Genomic DNA, 20,043 nt, shown 5'->3' on the forward strand with positions numbered 1-20,043 from the left:
CACACCGATACTGGTATCAAATAGCATTACAGACCTAACGAATAAAATTACAGGGCACCCAGTTAAATTTGAATTTCAGATAAATAACAAAGAATTTTTTTTAGTATAAGTACATCTCAAATATTGCATGTTCCAAATGTTGCATGTGATATACTTTTATTAAGAATGATTTGTTTGTCTGAAATTCGAATTTAACAGGAAGACTCCTATTTGACCTGGCAACCCTAGTGAAGACCACGAACGAGATTTGAACTTGCCACCTGCATAAGGCTTTTCCACTGGATCTTTATTCTGGGTTCCAGCCTGGGGTCTCAGGGGAGCTTTTACACAGTCCCTTTATTGGAGACCCTACCCACTTTCATTTCTACATGCACAGGGGATCCTGCCTGTGTGGATAGAATCACCGTATCTGAACAGGTCATGAGCGTGTCATCCACACCACAGGAATTACACATCCTGTCATGCTTTTATCTGGCAGCATACGAGAACTTGGTGCCTTTCTGTGGGCATTCTGAACTCATTTCCCCAGGAACCACGCTAAAAAATCCCGAGGACAGTAAAGCTTCATGGACAGTTGGTAGATAATCAGACTAGAACACTTCCATTTCTCTTACATGTCAGGGGATTAAATAGTCAGCCAACCATTTGACATGCCTAGCAGCTATTTTCAGCTCTGTTTTAACCTGTTGAACTCCGGATAGCAACTTCTGTATTTTTATCTTAGTTTGTGCTTCCTTCGAGGCAATAAGTATAGGGCAGTGAGGTTACAAAGAATTAACTAACAACTTGCAAGAAAACAATCTAAATTAAGCACCTGTGTCATGATTATAAAAATACACAGATTTCCTTTGCTTCTGCTGGTAATGCTGGAGCCCACACATTTGTGATGTGCCTGCACGTGATGCGCACTTACCCACACAGTTCTTTTCCATTTAACCTTTTAGGTCAGATCTGTTAGATTTCCTCCCTCCCCCGCCACATGATCGGTGCGGGATTTCTTGCTTTCTCATATTGAAGCAGAGTGATAAGACTGTTAAACCCTTCATTCAAAACACAAAGGTTCATGGCCATGTGTGCTGTCACAAAAATATGCCCCCAAATGAGCTGGAACCCCTGGTCCTGGGGCCTTGGCTAACTCTGGTTGTCTAGGCAACGCTTGGAAGTGCCACCAGTCACCTCCCTTTCTCCTTGACTTGAATGGACACCAGGCTGTGCGTTCTTCAAAAGACTGCAAGTTCACGGAGGACCATGACACTGTCATGTTCATTGCTGAAATCTTCTGTTAGGGCTGCCAGGGCAAAACACCACAGCCTAAGTGGCTTGTGAAACAGAAATTTATTTTCTCACAGTTCTGGAGGCTGGAAGTCCAAGGTCAAGGTGCCAGCAGGTTTGGTTTCTTTTGAGGCCCATCTCCTTGGCTTGCAGATAGCTGCCTTCTTGCTGTGTCCTCACAAGGCTTTTTTCTGGGTAAGCCTGGTGTCTCTTTGTCCAAATTTCTTTCTATGAAGACACAGTCCAATTGCCGAAACAGAAATGTATTTTCTCACAGTTCTGGAGGCTGGAAGTCCAAGGTCAAGGTGCCAGCAGGTTTGGTTTCTTTTGAGGCCCATCTCCTTGGCTTGCAGATAGCTGCCTTCTTGCTGTGTCCTCACAAGGCTTTTTTCTGGGTAAGCCTGGTGTCTCTTTGTCCAAATTTCTTTCTATGAAGACACAGTCCAATTGCATTAGCACCCACCCTAATGGCCTCATTTTTAATTTAATTACCTCTTTAAAGGCTCTATCTCCAGATACAGTTATATTTCGATATTCTGGGAGTTAGGACTTCAACGTATAAATTTTGAGGAGACACAATCCAGCCCAAGGCAGCCACTGTATGTCTAATCACTAATTTAGTGGCTGCCACATGGTAGGCAATACATGCCTGTTGAATTAATACAAGAACTTTGATAATGTCATTGGTGGGGCACGTCCCTTAAGAGTTTCTGGTACGAATTAATCCAGTATCTGATTTTTAAGCTTGTGTTGTCCCTGTACATTTTACTGGTCATTGACTGTGTAATGGAAAGAAATCTGACCAGATTTAAAATCGGTGACATCGAGCTTCCACAGAGATAAGGTTGCATGTCAGGGCATCCCTCCCACTCCCAGGCCCAGAGCTTGTCACTTCCATGTCATCTCCACCTACTCCCCATCAGGCTGGGATGGCGGCCGACTGCACGCGCAGTGGCAGTAATGAGGCTCCCAGCTGTCATTCCCCTGCCTCCTTTCAGCAGATGCTTGACCTCTCCCTGTGGAGGCATGCATCTCCCGCTTCCGTTATTTCCTTCCAGTTGGGAAGAAAAAATATAACTCCCCAAAGCTCTCCTGTTCCTTTTCCAGGGGAGAATGGGCATCTCAACAACATACCCATTGTCTGATCTGAGCTTTGCTCTACTAGTCTTTCAGGGGGAAAAAATAAGCCCCAAAACTTTGATCCCTGGGGAGGTGAAGCGGAAGTTGATCTTCACCATTCAATTTTTTTATAGATAGCAAAGTCCATGCTTCCACCTGCATCCAAAGCACAGAGGCAGGCAGCTGGCAGAACAAAGCACCAGAGAAAATAGCTGGCCAGAGTCTCTTAAATTGCCCATGTACAGGTGCAGCTTGTTTTTCATCTCGGTGGCAGTCACTAGTGATTGACAATGTTTTACCCAGAGGAGTTAACCCCTTTCCGTCCTAGAAAAACCAGAGTCAAGTCTCATGGTTTAGAAAACAAGTCTGTTCTAAAGAAATTTAACCCCAATGGATGGAGACAGTATTGTGAACCAACGTTACCCTCCATGAAAGAAGGAACTAAACAATTTCAGACAAAACCTTTGAAAAAATGTCCACTAGGTCTTTCCAGCTTTGTTGCCAAGGCTGATAGACACGCAGAGAAAGATGGCGCGGGAGGGATGCTCCTCTAGAATGTGAGTGACCTGGGCGTTGGATTTGCTTGATGTTCGGTAAGACTTGAAGTACCTGACCTAGAAAACCAATTCCTGTTTGCCTTCAGCTTTTTTCCATTACCATCAAACAAGTTATTTTAGAGGGTTAGCAGCAGAGAGGAGAGACGCTGCCGTGCAGCCAGTTTTAAAACTTTCAAAGATGGTGAATTCAGCAGTCTCTCTGGTTCTGTGCTGGTTTGTCTGTTTCTCCCCCGATGACTCCCACTGCATCTCAGATGGGGTTCCTTCTCAGAGTTGACACAAGGACAGGAGCCATATGGGGAGTCCCCTGGAGGGGGTGAATTGATGAAGAAGTCCAAATAGACAGGCCATTGGCATGTGCTCTCTCTGGCAGTCTTTGGAACTTGCATGGGCGATGAATTGAGCGGTCAGATGGGGATGAGGCAATCTTTAACAAACGAATGAGCAAACATCGGGAGGGTTGCATGAAAAGCTCTTAGAACCTCCACAAGAACAGTTGGAAAGAGGCCAAGTGCAGGGGGGGAATTCTCTCCTAAACTGGGAGCCTTCCTAGTGAGAAGGGTAGTTGGTTACTGCTGGTTACAAGTTGGCACTTCAGGGGAAGGCTCCGGAGTCTTGGGGTGGACCCCTCAGTTCTCTGCCTCCTCAGCAGGGTCTCGAGCCAAGGGAAAGAGATTTGAATAAAGTAGTCGTAGTGTCGATAGGGTGGTTTCATGTTCTGGTAGGTGCATTATAAATCACCTCCGCTAAGCACAAGAAACCTCACAGATGAACACTCTTGATAATTTAAATGCCTGGAACACACTGTAGCATGAGCACAGAGCATGACCTCAATAACGCTCACAGCCATGGAGCAATGGTTTAATTTCTGAATGGAAAAATGACATGCAGACAACTCCAACACTTCCTCTGAGAGTCTCAGTACATTTCCAATTACCACACATGCCCAAGAAGCCTTCCTCTCTGTAGCTTTGGCTTTGACATGGCCTTTGAAATACTAGGTGGAGGGCATCTGTCCAGTTAATCTGGAAGTAAAATAATCAAAGGAACTCTGTGGCCTGGAAACCAATCTACGTCATTCATAAATCAAACCCTTTGTATATATCTTGATATATCTACGTGGCCAAAAGCTATCGAATTTAAACATTTTGAATTTTCACTAATTGTTTTTGATCTCAGACATAAATAACAGCTACTAATGATTGTGCATGAAATAAAATACCAGGATTATGAAGAAATTATAGCCTCAGCACCATGGTGATAATCTAATGAAGCGAAAGCTTGGATGCATGTCAACTTAATCAGAACAATAGTGCGGTCAACCACATAGGGATACCGTAGGAAGTAATGCCTCAGGAACGGCACAGTCTAGGATTGGGCAACATAGCTCCTCTCCATCTGCATTTATAGTGGGCATATGGAATATGCTTCTGCTTCGATGTGATTCACCAAACCGTGTGTGTGAGTGGTGAGAACAAATTCTAAATTCGGCTTCAATATTTACTCCTCTCATTGGGACTCGTGTCACCACCAGGATCTGGAAGCAGGAAGTCGCAGGCCCAGAGTGATCCATGGGCCGCCGAGGGCTGTAACTTTTTCACTTGGGTCATTCCGCGGGGGAACGAACACTTCCTAATCACCACACACATTCTAACACACTATGCACAAGGGGTAAGAGACAATGCTCTAGATTATGGATATTCTTGGCCTTGGGAAAAGAATTTATTTTCTCCTTAAAGTTTGTAAAGGTAATTACCATTATTTACAGTGCCGAGGGCAAAGCCCCACCCTGGGCTTCGGGCCAGGGGATCTCAGACTAGAGTGTAGTGAGGTGAGCCAACTCCAAGACAAAAGCACAATTATGTTCGCACTAAAACCAGCACTGGTGGTGGTGGGATGGAGGAAACACCCACGCAAAGGGGGGGAGGGGGGGCGAAAAAGGGGAGGGGGGGGCGTGTGGAGGAAGGGGCATCCTTTGAAGTTTTGCATAAACCTGGTAATTTCCCCCCTCCCCCCACCGTGCTGGGAATGGAGATTCTGGGTTTTCATCTTGGGTCTCTTATTAAGCCGTGCCATAAGGAAATGGACTTCCTCCTTACTTGATTTGCCAATTTAAAAAACTGAACTTCAAATAAAAGAATTTTGGAAGAATTAAGAAAACGGGAAACGTTGTGCAAGGTGTTGTGAAGTTTTCTTCATTTCTTGGCAGAAAGGAACTAAAGTAAAACACCAAAAAGAAGGCATCTTTGCTTTGTAAGCCCCCCTCACTTGTCAGGCACTTCACTTTCCCTTCCGTTCTGATTCACGTCCCTTGTCCACTTAGGAAAGTTTCAAAGCTCTGGGGTTGGGAGAAGTGTTGCCACAGCACATCTGGTTCTTCCAGTCAGAAAATAATTAGCTAATAACTGCTCACACACATTACCTTTCTGTTATATCGTTTTCTTCCTGCCAGGATTAGGGCCAGATGATTATTTGTGCTAATGGTGTGAATCAGTGACAAGAAAAGCGTGTAATGGCAGTGTTGACATGCCTTGAGATACCTGTGCCTGACAAGGGAACCATGGGCAGTGACAGGGAGAATCGGGACCCACTGAGCACTCCCTACCTGGCCCTAGACTGGCTGAGTGCCCTGGTTCCCAAAGCCCGGGCTCCCAGGTCATGCATAGCTCAGTTGTTCAGAAGGAAAACCATAGCAAGTTGGATTTTCTCTTTAAGTCCAGGAGGAAATGCTCTTTGGGAAATTGATGTGGACACGTGAAGACCCTTGGCCATGACCTTGGTGAAGCTGAGGCTGAAGACATATGGAGCACCAGCTTGTCTCTCACTCCTGCACAGGACAGAGGCAGACACCTGACGGAACCCAGGAATCAGCTCCGCACACCCAGCTCTCAGCTGCTGGCAGCCGAGAGGAAAGGGGAATTACAGGCGGGCTGGACTTGAAACAGTGTTGTGGCCCCACCTGAATTTCAGGTGCCCCAGGGAGTGCTTTCAACCACCTGGAATTGAGGCTGTTTCAGGGTACAGATGCAATATGTGTTTGTCTTGCTTTTGTTTGCACCTGAATGCAAGTACCAGGTGGAAGCCAGAAGGTGTGGAACATTGCAAACAATTTTGACTGTAAATAAAGAGAATGTAAGAGTTTAAAAGCCTGAGTCCTGGAGAGAGAGAGAGGTAGAGATAGAGAGAGAAAGGAGGGGGAGGAAGGGAGGAAGAGAGAGGAAATGAGAGGGTAGGAAGGAGAGAGAAGAAAGGGGAGAGGAAATAGATTCACTGGTAGAGGCAATAGGAAAATACACAGAGATTTGTAATGGTGTGATACTGCTACATATTTCCCATGATATGTTCATATCCCTGCATACAACTCATCCTCACTTTATCTATCTATAGCTAATAAGCCCTTGGACCTGTGATCTGCCTTGTTCAGTACAGAATGTGCCTGCTATGTACCGGGCACTAAAGTAAACACTAGGAATAAATGATGAAAAGATTGTCAGATAGCAAGTGAACACTTATGATGTGATGGCTGCTATGGTGATGTTCCACGGGCCATGACAACAAAAGAGCCATCTATGTATCCTTAGGACAGTGAAGGAAGACTGACGAGGAAACACATCAAAAAGGAAGATCTTACATAAACCTCTTCTTTCAGCCTCCGAAGCAACCCCAATAGATACAACTCGCACAGCCATGAAATGTCTTAGTGTTTTAGGCCTTCCTTTTGGGTAGGACATGTCTCTGTAGCATATCAAATTTGGAAACATAACATTTTACTTTAATGCTAAAAGTTGATGTGAATATTTCGAGGGCAACACGCAACTTCGAGACTAATTTTTGATCATCCTACTTTGTTGAAAATTGTTCTGCAAAAGGCATTCAAAATTTGGAAAATATGAAATACTTAGCTTCCTTATTTTTTAATAACAGAAAGTCACTTTTTGTCAACTGTGAAAGAAAAAGGCATTTTACTGCAAGTAAGCCCTTGCAGTTTAAAAGAAAATACAGTATGTATTATGGTTGAATACATTTTTGAGTGAGATGACCCAGTAGTGCTGAAAAATAATTTACTCAATAGGATAAATGTCATCATTGCGCTTCCCCGGCTATGTAGACAGTGAGTGTCACGGCGAGGTTACCCACAATGGCCTCCATTCTCAAGAAGCTGACCAGGCTAATGTTTATACTCAGTGGTAGTTACACTAATCCCAAGGGGACTTATAAGATCAGAAGTTGAAAGCACATCAAGACTGAAAGTTAAAGGTGTTCAACAGCATCTCTAACATCAGTCGAACAGAAGTCTGAGTGCAAAGTGTCATGACCATAAGCAGACCTGACGGAGTCGGACCCATGCCAAAAGATGTGATCCCCATCTCTCGCTCCAGCCCGCCCAGCCTGTGTGTGATTCCCACACCTCTGCCTCCGGGTCCCCAGGGGGATCCTGACACTTCTTATGTAAACACTTCTCCCCAATATTGGGTTTGCTTGTTGAACAAAGAGTTGTTTGAATCTTTCAGACTTTTTTTCACCCCCTGTAGATGATGAAAATATGGGTGATGAAAATGACTGGATTCACTTTACCGGCATGAAATACATAACCCAAATCCTTAGAATTAGACGCTCAGACTCAGCACGAGTCTGTGGACTTTTGTATATGAGTCTAGGAATCTTTTCTCTTAGGAAATTATGAAAATTTTCAGAAAAGAGAGTCAAGATATCTGATTCACAGACCACAGGATTCAGATGCACACATTTTAGAGGGCTGTTGAAGGCTTTTTACCCCAGATGATGGGAATGCAAAACATTATGCAAATCAGATTTAATCTTCTGAATGATTTGCCTCAATAAAAAAAGTTAAAGATATAAAAAGAAGACTATATCTTCATTGTTAGGTTGTGTTTTTATGCAAATGAAGTCTTGCTCAGAATATCTTGGGGGCTTGAGCAGAGGTATCCAGTCACTACCCATGGGTCCTCCAGGTTTCCTTTGCCTGAAGAGCAGACTGAGATGAGATGAGTAATGGTTAATCTGAATTCAGTGAGTGCCACTGGCTGATGTCAGGCAAGGAAGAAGAAAAAAGGGAGTCAGAAGAAAGAAGAAAAGGGGAGTGTGAAAAGGGAAGAGAATGAAAAGAGACGACAGATGTGACCATGACTAATGACATTTTCTTAGATTCCTTCCATCAATTCCCTATTCTTGCCAGACATTTACAATTTTTAAAAAGATTATATCCCACTTGAGACATCCTTTGATATCTCGCACAAGCAGATTTATAAAAGTTATCCCAGGCACACCAGAAATGTTAAATAGCACACTGACTAACAGATTATGTGTTAATTTTTAAATAATACATTGATCAATAGATTGTCAGTTTCCAAGACATGTGCTCAGTGCCTTTCTGAGAACACAATTCCCCATCATAATTAGGAAAGGAGCCTCAGTGTATGTGACACTGGGGATACAATCCGAGTGGCAGTATTCAGCAAAGGCTTTGGGGAAAAGGTTTCCAAGTCAAGGGCTTGCGTAGCAATGGTCCTGGAGGAGCATGTTCTTGCTGCAGTGTGAGCAGAGGAACACCACTGCCTTCATGAACGGGGACCAGCAGCAGGGGATGGGTCATGCGCCCAGTTGTTTGGGCCTTCTTTCAGAGATCAAGTAAGTTTCTTGCTTTTGCTGTCACTTCCAAGGCAACTGGATTTTACCTGAGAGTTTCCTGTGGTATCAGAGAGCACAGGACTAGATTTATAGAAATTATTCTTTTTTGTATTTTTAAAAATAATGTATTTTTATTGATTTCAGCTAGGGCTACAGGAATTATTCTCAAACATAGAGTTAAAGTTCAATGGATTCAGTGGTAATGGATGGGGGCATCAGTGAAGTTCTAAGCAGGGCATGATGTGGTCAGGTTTGCATTTTAAGAAAGTCTCCGTTAATATATACTTGCAAGACGGTCAGTTAATCTGATGAAGTTCTAGGTCAAATGGAAATTTGTTGTTCTTTAATAGAAAATGTAATTAATTTGATGACTTGAACAATAGTCATTTGGCTTGAATATATAATGCATGAAATGATTTTGTTTTACTTGGTTTACAAAAAAGTTTTGGAAAAGGGATTCTGGCATTTTCTGCAAATTCTCATTCTCCTCTGTCTACAAAATACAATTAAAATTGTTTATATCCTGTTATCCGGATTCTGACACAACTCCACATTTGTTTCGTGTATTTTAAAAATATTTCTAAATATAGGATGGCAGCACAAACACAAATACCTTACAGTTGGCTACAGGAGCTCATAAATTAATTCCAAAAGACACACATCCAAATTAGTATTAACTTATTATAGTTGTCTCTTGCACAGGGAACATATATTGGCTTTCCACATATTTCTACATTTCCCATGTCAGAAGAGTATTCCTGGGTGGAAAGGACACAGTTCTGGGAGGACAGCTGGACTCTGATCAATAGTTGTTGGGCAAGTCATTTAGTCTCTTTGTGATTGGTTTAAAATATGGGGGAATAATATGGCCTTTTCTGTCTAACAAAGGTTGTTATAAGCCTTAAGTTTGCTAATGTATGTACATGTGCTCTGGAAATCACGGTAGGGTGTTGGTGGCCGTTAATGTGACAATTTCAAGGTGAAACAGAGTATTACAGTAGAGGCTACCAGTTCAATGGTCCATGCAGCTCCTGTCCAATGCTTGGCAAACGATAAATAGGGTTGAATAAGTGAATATCCACGTACACACATTTAAAAAACATTAAAAGTGTTAAAACTATTGATGATCCTGAATTATAAAAATACATTTAAGTAGTTAATAACTCTAGCTATTGATATGTAAATAAAATCAGTCCCTATCTCAACCCAGTTTTCAATATGGTAAAAAAAAAACACCCAAAAAACAAAAATCAAAGCAACCCAACTCCCTCCCCATGCGTGCATAGAAATGTCACTTTTCCAGACCCACCAATGTCACCTTGTTTACATTTTTCCTACTTTTAACACTAACTCATTTAAATGCATCACCTGTATAACCTAGTTTTGAAGGGGACTTTATCTGAATATAGACCATGCTCTATATAGGACTTTTCCTTTTAGTTGTGGATGAGGTTGAGAACATTTATGAATTGTTCTGAGAATCAGGATTTAAGGCTGCAGCTTTCAGTTCAGTGAGAACGTTCTCCAGTAATGGCAGTAGGAGTGGAACCTGCTCCTGGTTTGTGATCCTGGAGAAGTCATTTATCTGGGGTGCAAGAATGGTCTTTACTTTTATTTGGGGGGGATACACACACACACACACACACACTCCATCCTATTTCTAAGTTTTATGTAGAAGAGCTCTGAAGCTCTGAAGGCTGCAGCTTTCAGTTCAGTGAGAACGTTCTCCAGTAATGGCAGTAGGAGTGGAACCTGCTCCTGGTTTGTGATCCTGGAGAACTCATTTATCTGGGGTGCAAGAATGGTCTTTACTTTTATTTGGGGGGGATACACACACACACACACTCCATCCTATTTCTAAGTTTTATGTAGAAGAGCTCTGAAAGGAGCATTTTAGATGGAGGGCAGTGGAAGGATAGGAAAGCTTTTCTACATGTTCTCTTGTTCATTTTTCTCTTGGGTTATTCAGTTTGGAGTCCTGCTGTTTTTTTCTTTCTTTTTTAACTTAGGCCCAAGCAACAGACTGCTCAGATTCCCTGAGAGAGGATCCATTTTCAGTAGCAAGGATAAAGAGAAAGACTATTATTACTATTACTAGAGAAAATACAATGAATATGAAGTGTTTACAGTTAGCCTTTAGTAACTGGGCTGGAGCCATTGACCCTGGCCTGGCTTCTCACATGTTTCCTTTGAGCAAAACCCATCTTATTCTCTACCACCCAGGACCTTTCCCCTCTCACTGAAACTTCCAGGTCAAGGTTCCCACACTCCTCGGGGTCCTCCTGTCTGTGGACATTGATTTCACTTTTTAGAGGCAGGTATCTCTACCTCCCCAGCAAGGAGGAGCCTGCTTACCGTGATCCATCCTGAACATCAACCACTGTCAAACCTGTATCAAATTACACACAGGTAAATAGATCATTTTTCACACTGATATGAACTGACAAAGAACTTATTGTTATATAGAAATATCTATTTTGACCAAAAAAAGTTCCTTTTTTTCTTTCTCTGGATTGGAAGGGGTTGGAGCAGATTTATCTGTGTTCTATATTTGCAAAATGGCAGGACTGTGCTTCCAGGAGAGGAGACACAGATGGAGGAGGTGGTCTTGTGAGTGTTGTTTATAGGAAAGGATGTGTTCCAGAGGCTATCAGAGAGAACTGACCTTCAAATCTCCCTGGAGAGAACCCCGTCCTATCTAGCACCGGGCAGGCGTGCGAGGGGCTGGCCGGACTATATCAACCCCCTCCCCAGGCCTATCCCTCTTCAGGAAAAGACCACACAATCCAGAGAACAGCACAAACTCATGGTCGCAGGCCAGGATCTTTTCTATATCCTAGATATTCTTATTTTGAAATTCAAAAGTGACAATGGGTGGGTCTGCCGTTGGCTCCAGGGCAATGTAAATATAATAGTGCTATATTCATGTTTGCAAGAAAAGTCCACCTTCATTTTATGTGACTGTAGGATCTCCAGCAATAGTCTAGTATGAAAGTCTGTCGCAAGTGTATTGGATGTTTCAGTTTGCCAGACCTGTCAGGATAAATTAATTACAGGATGTTGCAGACATGGCAGAGCTCCAGCAGCATCTTGCATAGTTTAATATAGCCCCGTTTCCCCATTTCAATGTATTTGTGGTTAGATAAATCCTCAGAAATTTACAGCTGCTATAGACGAGTTTATTATGTACTCTGCCTGCACACATGATAAGTACAATAAGAATTTGTGTTCTTAAGGTGCATAGATTTTACTGACATTTCTTTGCCACGATGGAAATATTTAGTTGCTAAAAGTAGCATCTGCAGATACTTTTGAACATTAACTTCTGTGTAAGAGGCAGGGATAGTTAAAAACATTACCGTGCTCAGCCATCTTCCCTTCACTTTAAATCGAAGAACTGTAGCTCAGAAAAAAAATTATATGAGCATTGATATCAAATGGTCCCGTGAACACACAGAAAAAAGAATTACTACTAATTTTCAGTTGAAAACACTGAAATATAACAAACTGAAGCTACCATGCTTTTTTCCAGGGAAACTTCTTCCTTTGGTCTCATAACTACTTCTTCACAAGTTTTCAGTTGTTCATTTTTGCTCCAGCAACAAGTCATTTTCCTCATTTTCTTGCTTCTTTCTCCTTTTGGACTCTATTATCTTAACTTCATTAAGCAAGTCATGTCCATTCCAAGCATTTAAAATGATTGACGATATATGTTTAGTAGATAAATGTTGTAGAAACAAACCATTCCTACATTCTATGCTACCATATTCTTTCAAATTCTTGAAAGAATCAAGTGATGAATTAAGAAGAAATGAACTAGATTAAGTAAAAATCAGATTCTTCAGTACTTTTAGAAATGACACAAGTTTATACAGCTGGATAATTCTCACATAGTAGAGGTAGAACATGCATGTTGTAGATATTTTTTAGCCTGAGAGCAGAAATTAAAATTGTAGATTCTTAGCAGCATTATCCTAACTTTTCAAGGCAATAAAAAATAACTCATCTATAATCAGAATGAATTTGAGGTGTTAGAAGAGCAATTTCAGAAAACAGAGGGCTCACAACATATGCTTGATGTAGATTTGAACAGCATCATTAGAAAAAATGTATTCTTTGTGTTTACAAAACAAATGTTTTCATACTATCTAGTTCCTGCCTTAACTTAAAGTATTTCCTATTCACTTTAATAATTAGAGCAGAAGTATATGATGAATGAAGGGCCTCATTACCAAGTTTGCTTTCTGGGTCTCTGCAAAGAGTAGCTGTCTGCTTTTGCCTACTTGGTCCATTGTTAACCCTAAATGATACTGACATTCAATTCTCCTGCAGATAATTGGGTCCATCCATAGAATGAATTTGCCAGTCAACAGAACCTTTTGATTGACATGACACTTGATGTTTTTATTATCTTATATGACTGGAATGGCGCCCTTTGCTGCTTCTTGAGTAATATGCTACTGTATATGTATTAGTTTGATTCCACAGAATCTATTTCTTAAGAAAATGTGAAAATTATAGCATGGAGTAAAGATTTATCAAAGTAATTATGAATAAACAAATTACTGGTAAAATGAGTAAACAAAATACATCGGTAAACATTTTTTTCTTTTTTTTACTCAGATGTATTTCAATTTTTTAGGTCACTGTTGCAGTAAAGACATAATAGATATTTCTAGTCCCTGAATGTGGCTATAGGTACATCCAAATTACTTCTTCAGTGACCCTTGCCTGTGCTGGAGTGTCCAACTACCATCACTTGCTGGCTCACTCTACACAGCGACTGAGACCCAGCACTTCAGAGACCTCCCAGTGGACAGTCTGACAAACCTCCACTTACAGCCAGCACTCATGTATACCGGCCAAGTGCCTTCGCCTTCAAAGTCTTGGTTTCCTTATTGGCAGGGCAAAAAAGATTTTATCTACCTCTTGGGTTTGATGTGAAGAGTAAATGAGGTCATGCACATAAATTGAAGATTTGTGGAATATTTTCTGTAGTTAAGTTCAATGAAAAGTGGAATTGTTGAAAAATGTTCCCATAATTTACTTAATAGAGATGGCCCTCAGATGGAAATCATTTAAATATTTATAAAAGTGTAAGGTCACAGATTTTTGTTATAGTTTCTAGAATTTTCTAACCCTCTTAAAAATATTTGTGAGTTAAATAAACAACTAAAGTGATGTCATATAAAGCTATAAAATGATGTTATTTCCCAGATACAGTCCTGCTGAATTTTTTAAGGAGAAAATGTCTTATAGCTTAAAAATAAAATTAATGTCAACATTTACTTTTATGGAAAGAAACTTTACACAGGATTTCAAAAGCACCAAGTATTAGTACATTTAAAAACACTGATTTTTGAAATGTGCATTTTAAACATAAAATTGCATTTATGATATAAAATATTTCATGCTTTAAAATTTTTAAAAACTTGATCTTTATTCTAGTTTTGCAAATCCAATTCATTGCTAGTTTTGATACTGAATGATCTTTAATCATCAAGATTGAGTAGAATCAATAATTGGGAAACAAATTTCTAAGAATGGTTTAAAATATTATTTCGATCTAGAAAAAGTATCAAATTGTTACTTGCTTGGAGAAAAAAAGACTTCAAAAATGGGATAAAATTCATTAATTTTAGAATGAAGATAAAACAAAACAAAAAAAACCCCACAATTTTTTTTACTAAGAAAAGTATGGCTATCATAAATCTTCAAATGGATTATTTTGTCTGATTTCTCTACTTGAGTATAATTTGGAATTATTACTCAGAGGGCATTTTTATGATCGCTCCCATCCAATTTCATCTCAGTGAATGTGGTAAAGATGTTTTATTAACCTATCTGTGAACATAACCCCGTCTGTCTTTGTTAACAGGGACAAAAAAGAACTAGGCTTTGAGTGAAACCAACTTTTCCTGGCGTTTGCCTCAATTGTTATTTTTGTCTTCAGTAGTTGCAATATAAAAATAACACTTTATTTTTCTATGAACATTGAAATCTCAGTATATGTTTAGGTACCCCAACATATTATTTCACTTAGCATTATTTAAAATTGTCTACAATGTGTTGAAATTCTTTGTGATTAAAACCAAAATCAAAGAGTCAACACACATTTCAAAACAATGAGCTGAAACCTTAGAGAGACACATATTTTTATTTCTTAATTACCAAGGGCAGTCACAAGACAGAAAAAACAAGCTTGTCCAAGAGTGACTCAAGCTGGCTGGGCGCAGGTGTACCTGAAGCACAGACACCCACCAGAATACTGAGGACTCAGCTACCAGAACAGACTTCTGTGCCAATCGCTGAGGCGTCAGCAGCCGCCAGTGCCACCCACCACTTTAAAAAATGCCCCCTCCCATAAGTTCTGCACAGCAGGGGCCTGTTTACCAATTTTCATGCCACTACCACATGTGCAGGGATGAGAGCCAAATATGTTTTTACTAGAAGCTATCTCACATCGGGCATACATCTGGACAAATTCACACCTCAATGCCCAGCACTGTTTTCTCACTTCTTATTTTAATGGAATCAATTGTCTAATTTGGTAAATAAGTTTTCTAATTTTATATTAGTTTTGACCTTTTTGGGGTTAAATATTTCATTGAGAACCTGGCTGGCATGGCTCAGCGGTTGAGCTTCGACTTATGAACCAGAAGGTCACGATTCGATTCCCAGTAGGGGCATATGCCCAGGTTGCAGACTTGATTCCCAGTGTAGGGTGTGAGGAGGCAGCTGATCAATGATTCTCTCTCATCACTGATGTTTCTATCTTTCTCTCCCTCTCCCTTCGTCTCTGAAATCAATTAAAAAATATATTTAAATATTTCATTGAGAGACTTATAATTGCATAGCTGAGAAAGGAAAAGATAAAAAAAAGGAACAAACTTTCCTATTATAACATCACACTTCAAAATATATAGTAACATAGTAATGACAACCGTTATTCTGGAACTAAATAAATAATGCAATGTAATAATTTAAAAACAAATATTAAGACTAAAATACATATTAAACAATGTTAGCCTAGAAATCACTTATATGCTTAAATATGAAATGCTTTTTTTTAAAGTAAAAAAAATTTGAAACACTGTTGCCAGTGTAGCCAAAAGACAGTTTATATGTATCAAGCTACATATATGACTCATTAAAAAAATTTGTTCCCTTTTAATGCCTTTCTTACTGGAACCATTTTGAATGCACAATATTCTGAAACTGCTTATGTTTTTAAATAAATTTAAATTTCAAAAGCAGATACTTCATATTTTGAGCATAACATCACACATCTAATCACATGAAAGATATAATAATATTAAACAATTACATAGTCAACATCTTAACAATGTAAACACTTTTTGTTCATATTTGCTGGGTAGCAATTATGGTTTTCACTTTACGGTTTTGAACAGTAGTAATGTAATTTTGAGGCAATTACCAATAAATACAAGTACCAATACTTTGTCCAACAACAATCAAAATGGTTTATAACAATTAAGCTCAAAAGATCACATTTCTTTTGCCACATTTATTTTTCCAAGCATCCCTTGCTTCTGATATTTCTAGATTCTTTCATAAGGACAAGAATACTGGATACTTCTTTTCTTCCTTAGTTTCTGAAAATTCTGAATTCTGAAGAGAAATTCCACTTGGTTTAATTTGTCATTTTATTTTTGTGTATTTGGTTCTTTGTCTCTTCATTCTTCTTCAACTGTTTACTAGGAGGAAAGTACACAACATGTACTTAATGGACTTAATGTCTTTTGGCCACAATCAAATCTTGGCATGCTTAGGCACAATGGCACAGGTAATGAAACACACTGTGCAATGCACACACACATACAACCACCCCAACATTAAATAACCATCTTCTAGTTTGCCTTGTGACCAACATCTTTTAGTATCATCGGCAGTTGCTTAAAGCCTGCTCCAGCATTGGCAAGTCAATATAAGCAAAAAACACTCCTCAAAAACAGACACTAAGTACTCCAAACCCTGGATAACTTCCAGAAATTAAGAGCAGGCAATCAGAGTTTATAAAATTATTCATTCACTGGGAAAAACAATTGTCATGGATCATGCTTCAGAGTCAGTGACTAAAAAACATGTAGGCCATTTTATAAAATAGCACTCTTTCATTTAGTCAATGTCTATGTTTACAAGTGGGCAAACTATTACATATATTTTCAAATAAATCCAAAAACTGTTGTGTATTATTTCTGATGGGCAAAGATAGTGATGATTAATTATGCATCTAGATGCAGCTTTGAAATAAAACAAATTATACCATTAATAAAAACCAAGAACCAATTCAGAGATGAAACAAGAAGTTGCTACTTTAGAAACACGTAATAAGCATACTACAACTGAGGGTGATAAACTAGTGGGGTTGAACATGAAAATGTTAATGCAATTATTCATACACTAGTGATGAACAGAGGTATCTGGACTTAGACAAAAATGTTGTCTTTTCTCTAAACAGAAAGGGCCTAACACTTGGTTGCTCTTAGCAAACAAACTGAATCCTAAGAATGATGGCGTTCTGGTGAAGGTGGTGGTCAATTCCATTGATCACTCCTGATAAAGTAAAGCATAAAGCATCATGGCAAGACTGGGCAGGTCAACTACTTCCTCAGGGCCTTCCTGGTGGCAAGGAGGGTTAGGGAACATCTGTGCCTTTAGGGACAGACAGTTCCAGTCTTAAGTAAATGATTGCGCTATGTTTTCATATGAAAAACATTTACACACGAGGGAAAAGAATCCTGTTAGTCCATATTTCCTATTTTAAATTTGTTAAACAGAGCTACCACAGATAAGCTGGTATCAGACAGAGAAGGCCAAACATGTTTTAAGTGAAGCTCACAAAAGCAACTGAAGTAGAGGATAAAATGGTACAGGTATGGTGTGCATCATTTTTGTCCCTGTGGGGATACAGGTCAAGTACATAACATATGGGAAAATTGGAGTCTGATAAAAATGGGAAAGAAAGTAGTAAAGGCTCAAATGGATGCTGGGCACAAATCACCCAGAGACCCTACAAACATGTGCAGGGATAGTGAGGACAGTGAGAAGATCTCAGAGCACCAACAAGTCACAGCAGAGGAAGAGGAAGTTCATGACAGTGACAGGACAGAATCGAAAAGGGAAAGGGTGGGGAACAGTGAGTCTTGCAGGTGCAGAAAGTGTAGGGCAAGTTAAATTAACCAGGTGGAGACTGCACTGTGAGAGGTTAGTAAAGAGAGAAGCCAGGAGGACCCTCGAGGGAGGGAAGCCGAAGAGAAATTTAACTAGGCAAAGCTGAAGTAGGCTGTAAAGATAACATCTTTAAGGGAAATGAATCAGACAAGAGGAGGAAGGAAGACTGGACAGAGAATGACAAAGACTGCCCATGAAAGAGAGAAAACGAATAGAATGAAAGGAAAACGAGAAGACATAGTCAAGTGCACACCTCTGACAACGAGGGAAAAAGCAAGAGTGGCGCACGTTATCAAGTTGAATGGTGACAGCATAGCGACTGGAGAGCTAAGAGGCAGATTTGCTGCAAGAGGGAAGGAATGTCACTTAACTAAAAGACACAGAATAAATCCAAATCCAGTCTCCTCCCAAAGAATCCCAGTAAGCTAATGGAGGAAGAGAGTAACAAAGTCTGGGCCTCTTTTAAAGGCAAATCATATGAAAAGAAAAAGAAAAATTGCACAGCAAGATTTGAAAATGAATATGAAACAAGGTTAATGTTTGTGTGTATGGTACATGGGAAAAAAGAAGATTCATAAAAATACTGGGTTCTACCCCGCAAGAAATTCTATCCAATAATATTCCCCGAAGGTCTACTATTGGCCTTCACCAGGCTAAGTACTGGGGAGAAAAAGTGGGAGTGTGTTCTAGTCCCTGCCTGCAAGCACTCATCAGAGTTAACAGACAAAGTATTGTTACAAAAATAACCCTGTAATATTGTTATATTTAAAATTGTTTTTCTTGAAATATTAATGTTTATTGCATGTAACATTATTACACTTAAAATCATTTTTTTCTTGAAATATTAATGTTTATTGCACGTACAAAAAAAATACAAAAAAACACAACCCTGGATGTAGAGCCAGAAGATCAGGCCTAATTTAGGCGCTTTTGAGCTGTGACTCAGGCCATGATTTCTTTACATGTAGAAAGAATAGGCTGTGGAAATTTTCTGAAATTACTTTTATTTTAAAACAAATAATCAAGTAGTACATATCAAATAGGTTGGCTAGAAAAATGAGAAAATACACTAAAAGGAAAGAAAAAAAATATCACCACAATTCCACCACTCAGAATTACATCATTTTTGATGTATACTATATTCTTTATGTACTATTTTATAATCATCTTTATTTTACTGGAAAAAATCCATCATAAACATCTTTCCATATCTTTAAAATACTTCTATAATATAATGAATAATTGTCACATGGTATTATTCTATTATATAAATGTTTCATAAATTAATCAACCCTTTATTCATAGAAATTGAAATTTTCCTTCTGTTTTTATTTATTTACTTTGTCATAAAATATTTATTGAGTATCTGTTTTTGTGCCTAGTTGAGAAGCCTAGTGGAAAGAGTGAAAATAACTTTATTAGTTATAGGAGTAATAATAAATGTTAGCTAGGGGCCAAGAGGTATTGATGTTTAGCCATTAATTGGCTATGTGGCCTTGGTCAGGCTCCTTCAATTTTAAAACATTGCTTGAAGAAGTACCCTTTTAAGTGAATCTCTGCATGTATGCTTGAATATTTTCCTACAATAGATTCTTGGAAGTAGAATTGTCAGGTCCAAGGACACTAGCAATTTGAAAATTAAAATAAAACAAAACAAAACAAAACACACTCCACAAAGAATAGATCAGCCTTTTACTATCAGTGTATCAACTTTGGTATTTTAAGTTTAAAACTTGTTGCCATTTTGTGAAGGAAAATATCATATCATTTATTGTTTTAATTTCTATTAAACTGGTCATTGGAAGGTGAATATTTTTCCTATGCTCACTACCATCTACACTAATAAAAGAGAAACATGCAAATTGGTGTCACACCGCTACCCCTTCCCATTGGCTAATCAGGGCAATATGCAAATTAACTGCCAGCCAAGATGACGGCCAACAGCCAGGCAGCTTGAAGCAAAAATGAGGCTTGCTTGCTTCAGTGACGGAGGATTCCAACTTTCCCCGCCTGCCGCTGCCAGCCTCTGAGCTTGCAGTTTGAAACATTGTTACAAATATAGAAGCTAAACAAAACCCCAGAAACCTGCTTTCAGCCAGCCAGGATCTCAGAGCTGGAGTTGAAACAGTGTTTCGATTATAGAACCCAAACAAACCAGATACCTGCTTTCAGCAGCAGAGGCCTAAGAGTTGGAGCCAAGCCTCAGAGCTAAAGCTGGCCCAGAATAAAAAAGAAAAAGAAAAAAAGGAGC

General features: G+C 39.5%; 1 protein-coding gene across 15 annotated transcripts in view; it reads right to left on the reverse strand.

Annotated features, from left to right (window-relative positions):
* Nucleotides 1-20,043, reverse strand: part of AHI1 (Abelson helper integration site 1) — a 218,305-nt gene that overhangs the window by 35,793 nt on the left and 162,469 nt on the right. For 2 of the 15 annotated variants that reach the window (XM_014533857.1, XM_014533852.1), the window contains one exon: nt 8,753-9,628. The exons of 5 other annotated variants lie outside the window; for them this stretch is intronic. In XM_014533857.1, the coding sequence (XP_014389343.1) occupies nt 9,602-9,628 (27 nt within the window). In that variant the 3' untranslated portion in view covers nt 8,753-9,601. Of the gene's footprint in view, nt 1-1,639; nt 1,701-8,752; nt 9,629-16,054; nt 16,316-18,798; nt 18,862-20,043 lie in introns of those variants that run through there. 8 more of the 15 variants (XM_014533853.1, XM_005859040.2, XR_001360698.1 and 5 more) reach the window with 5 other exon arrangements.

The sequence above is a fragment of the Myotis brandtii genome, unplaced genomic scaffold (assembly GCF_000412655.1).
Source record: "Myotis brandtii unplaced genomic scaffold, ASM41265v1 scaffold123, whole genome shotgun sequence".
In the NCBI taxonomy this organism is placed as follows: Eukaryota; Metazoa; Chordata; class Mammalia; order Chiroptera; family Vespertilionidae; genus Myotis; species Myotis brandtii.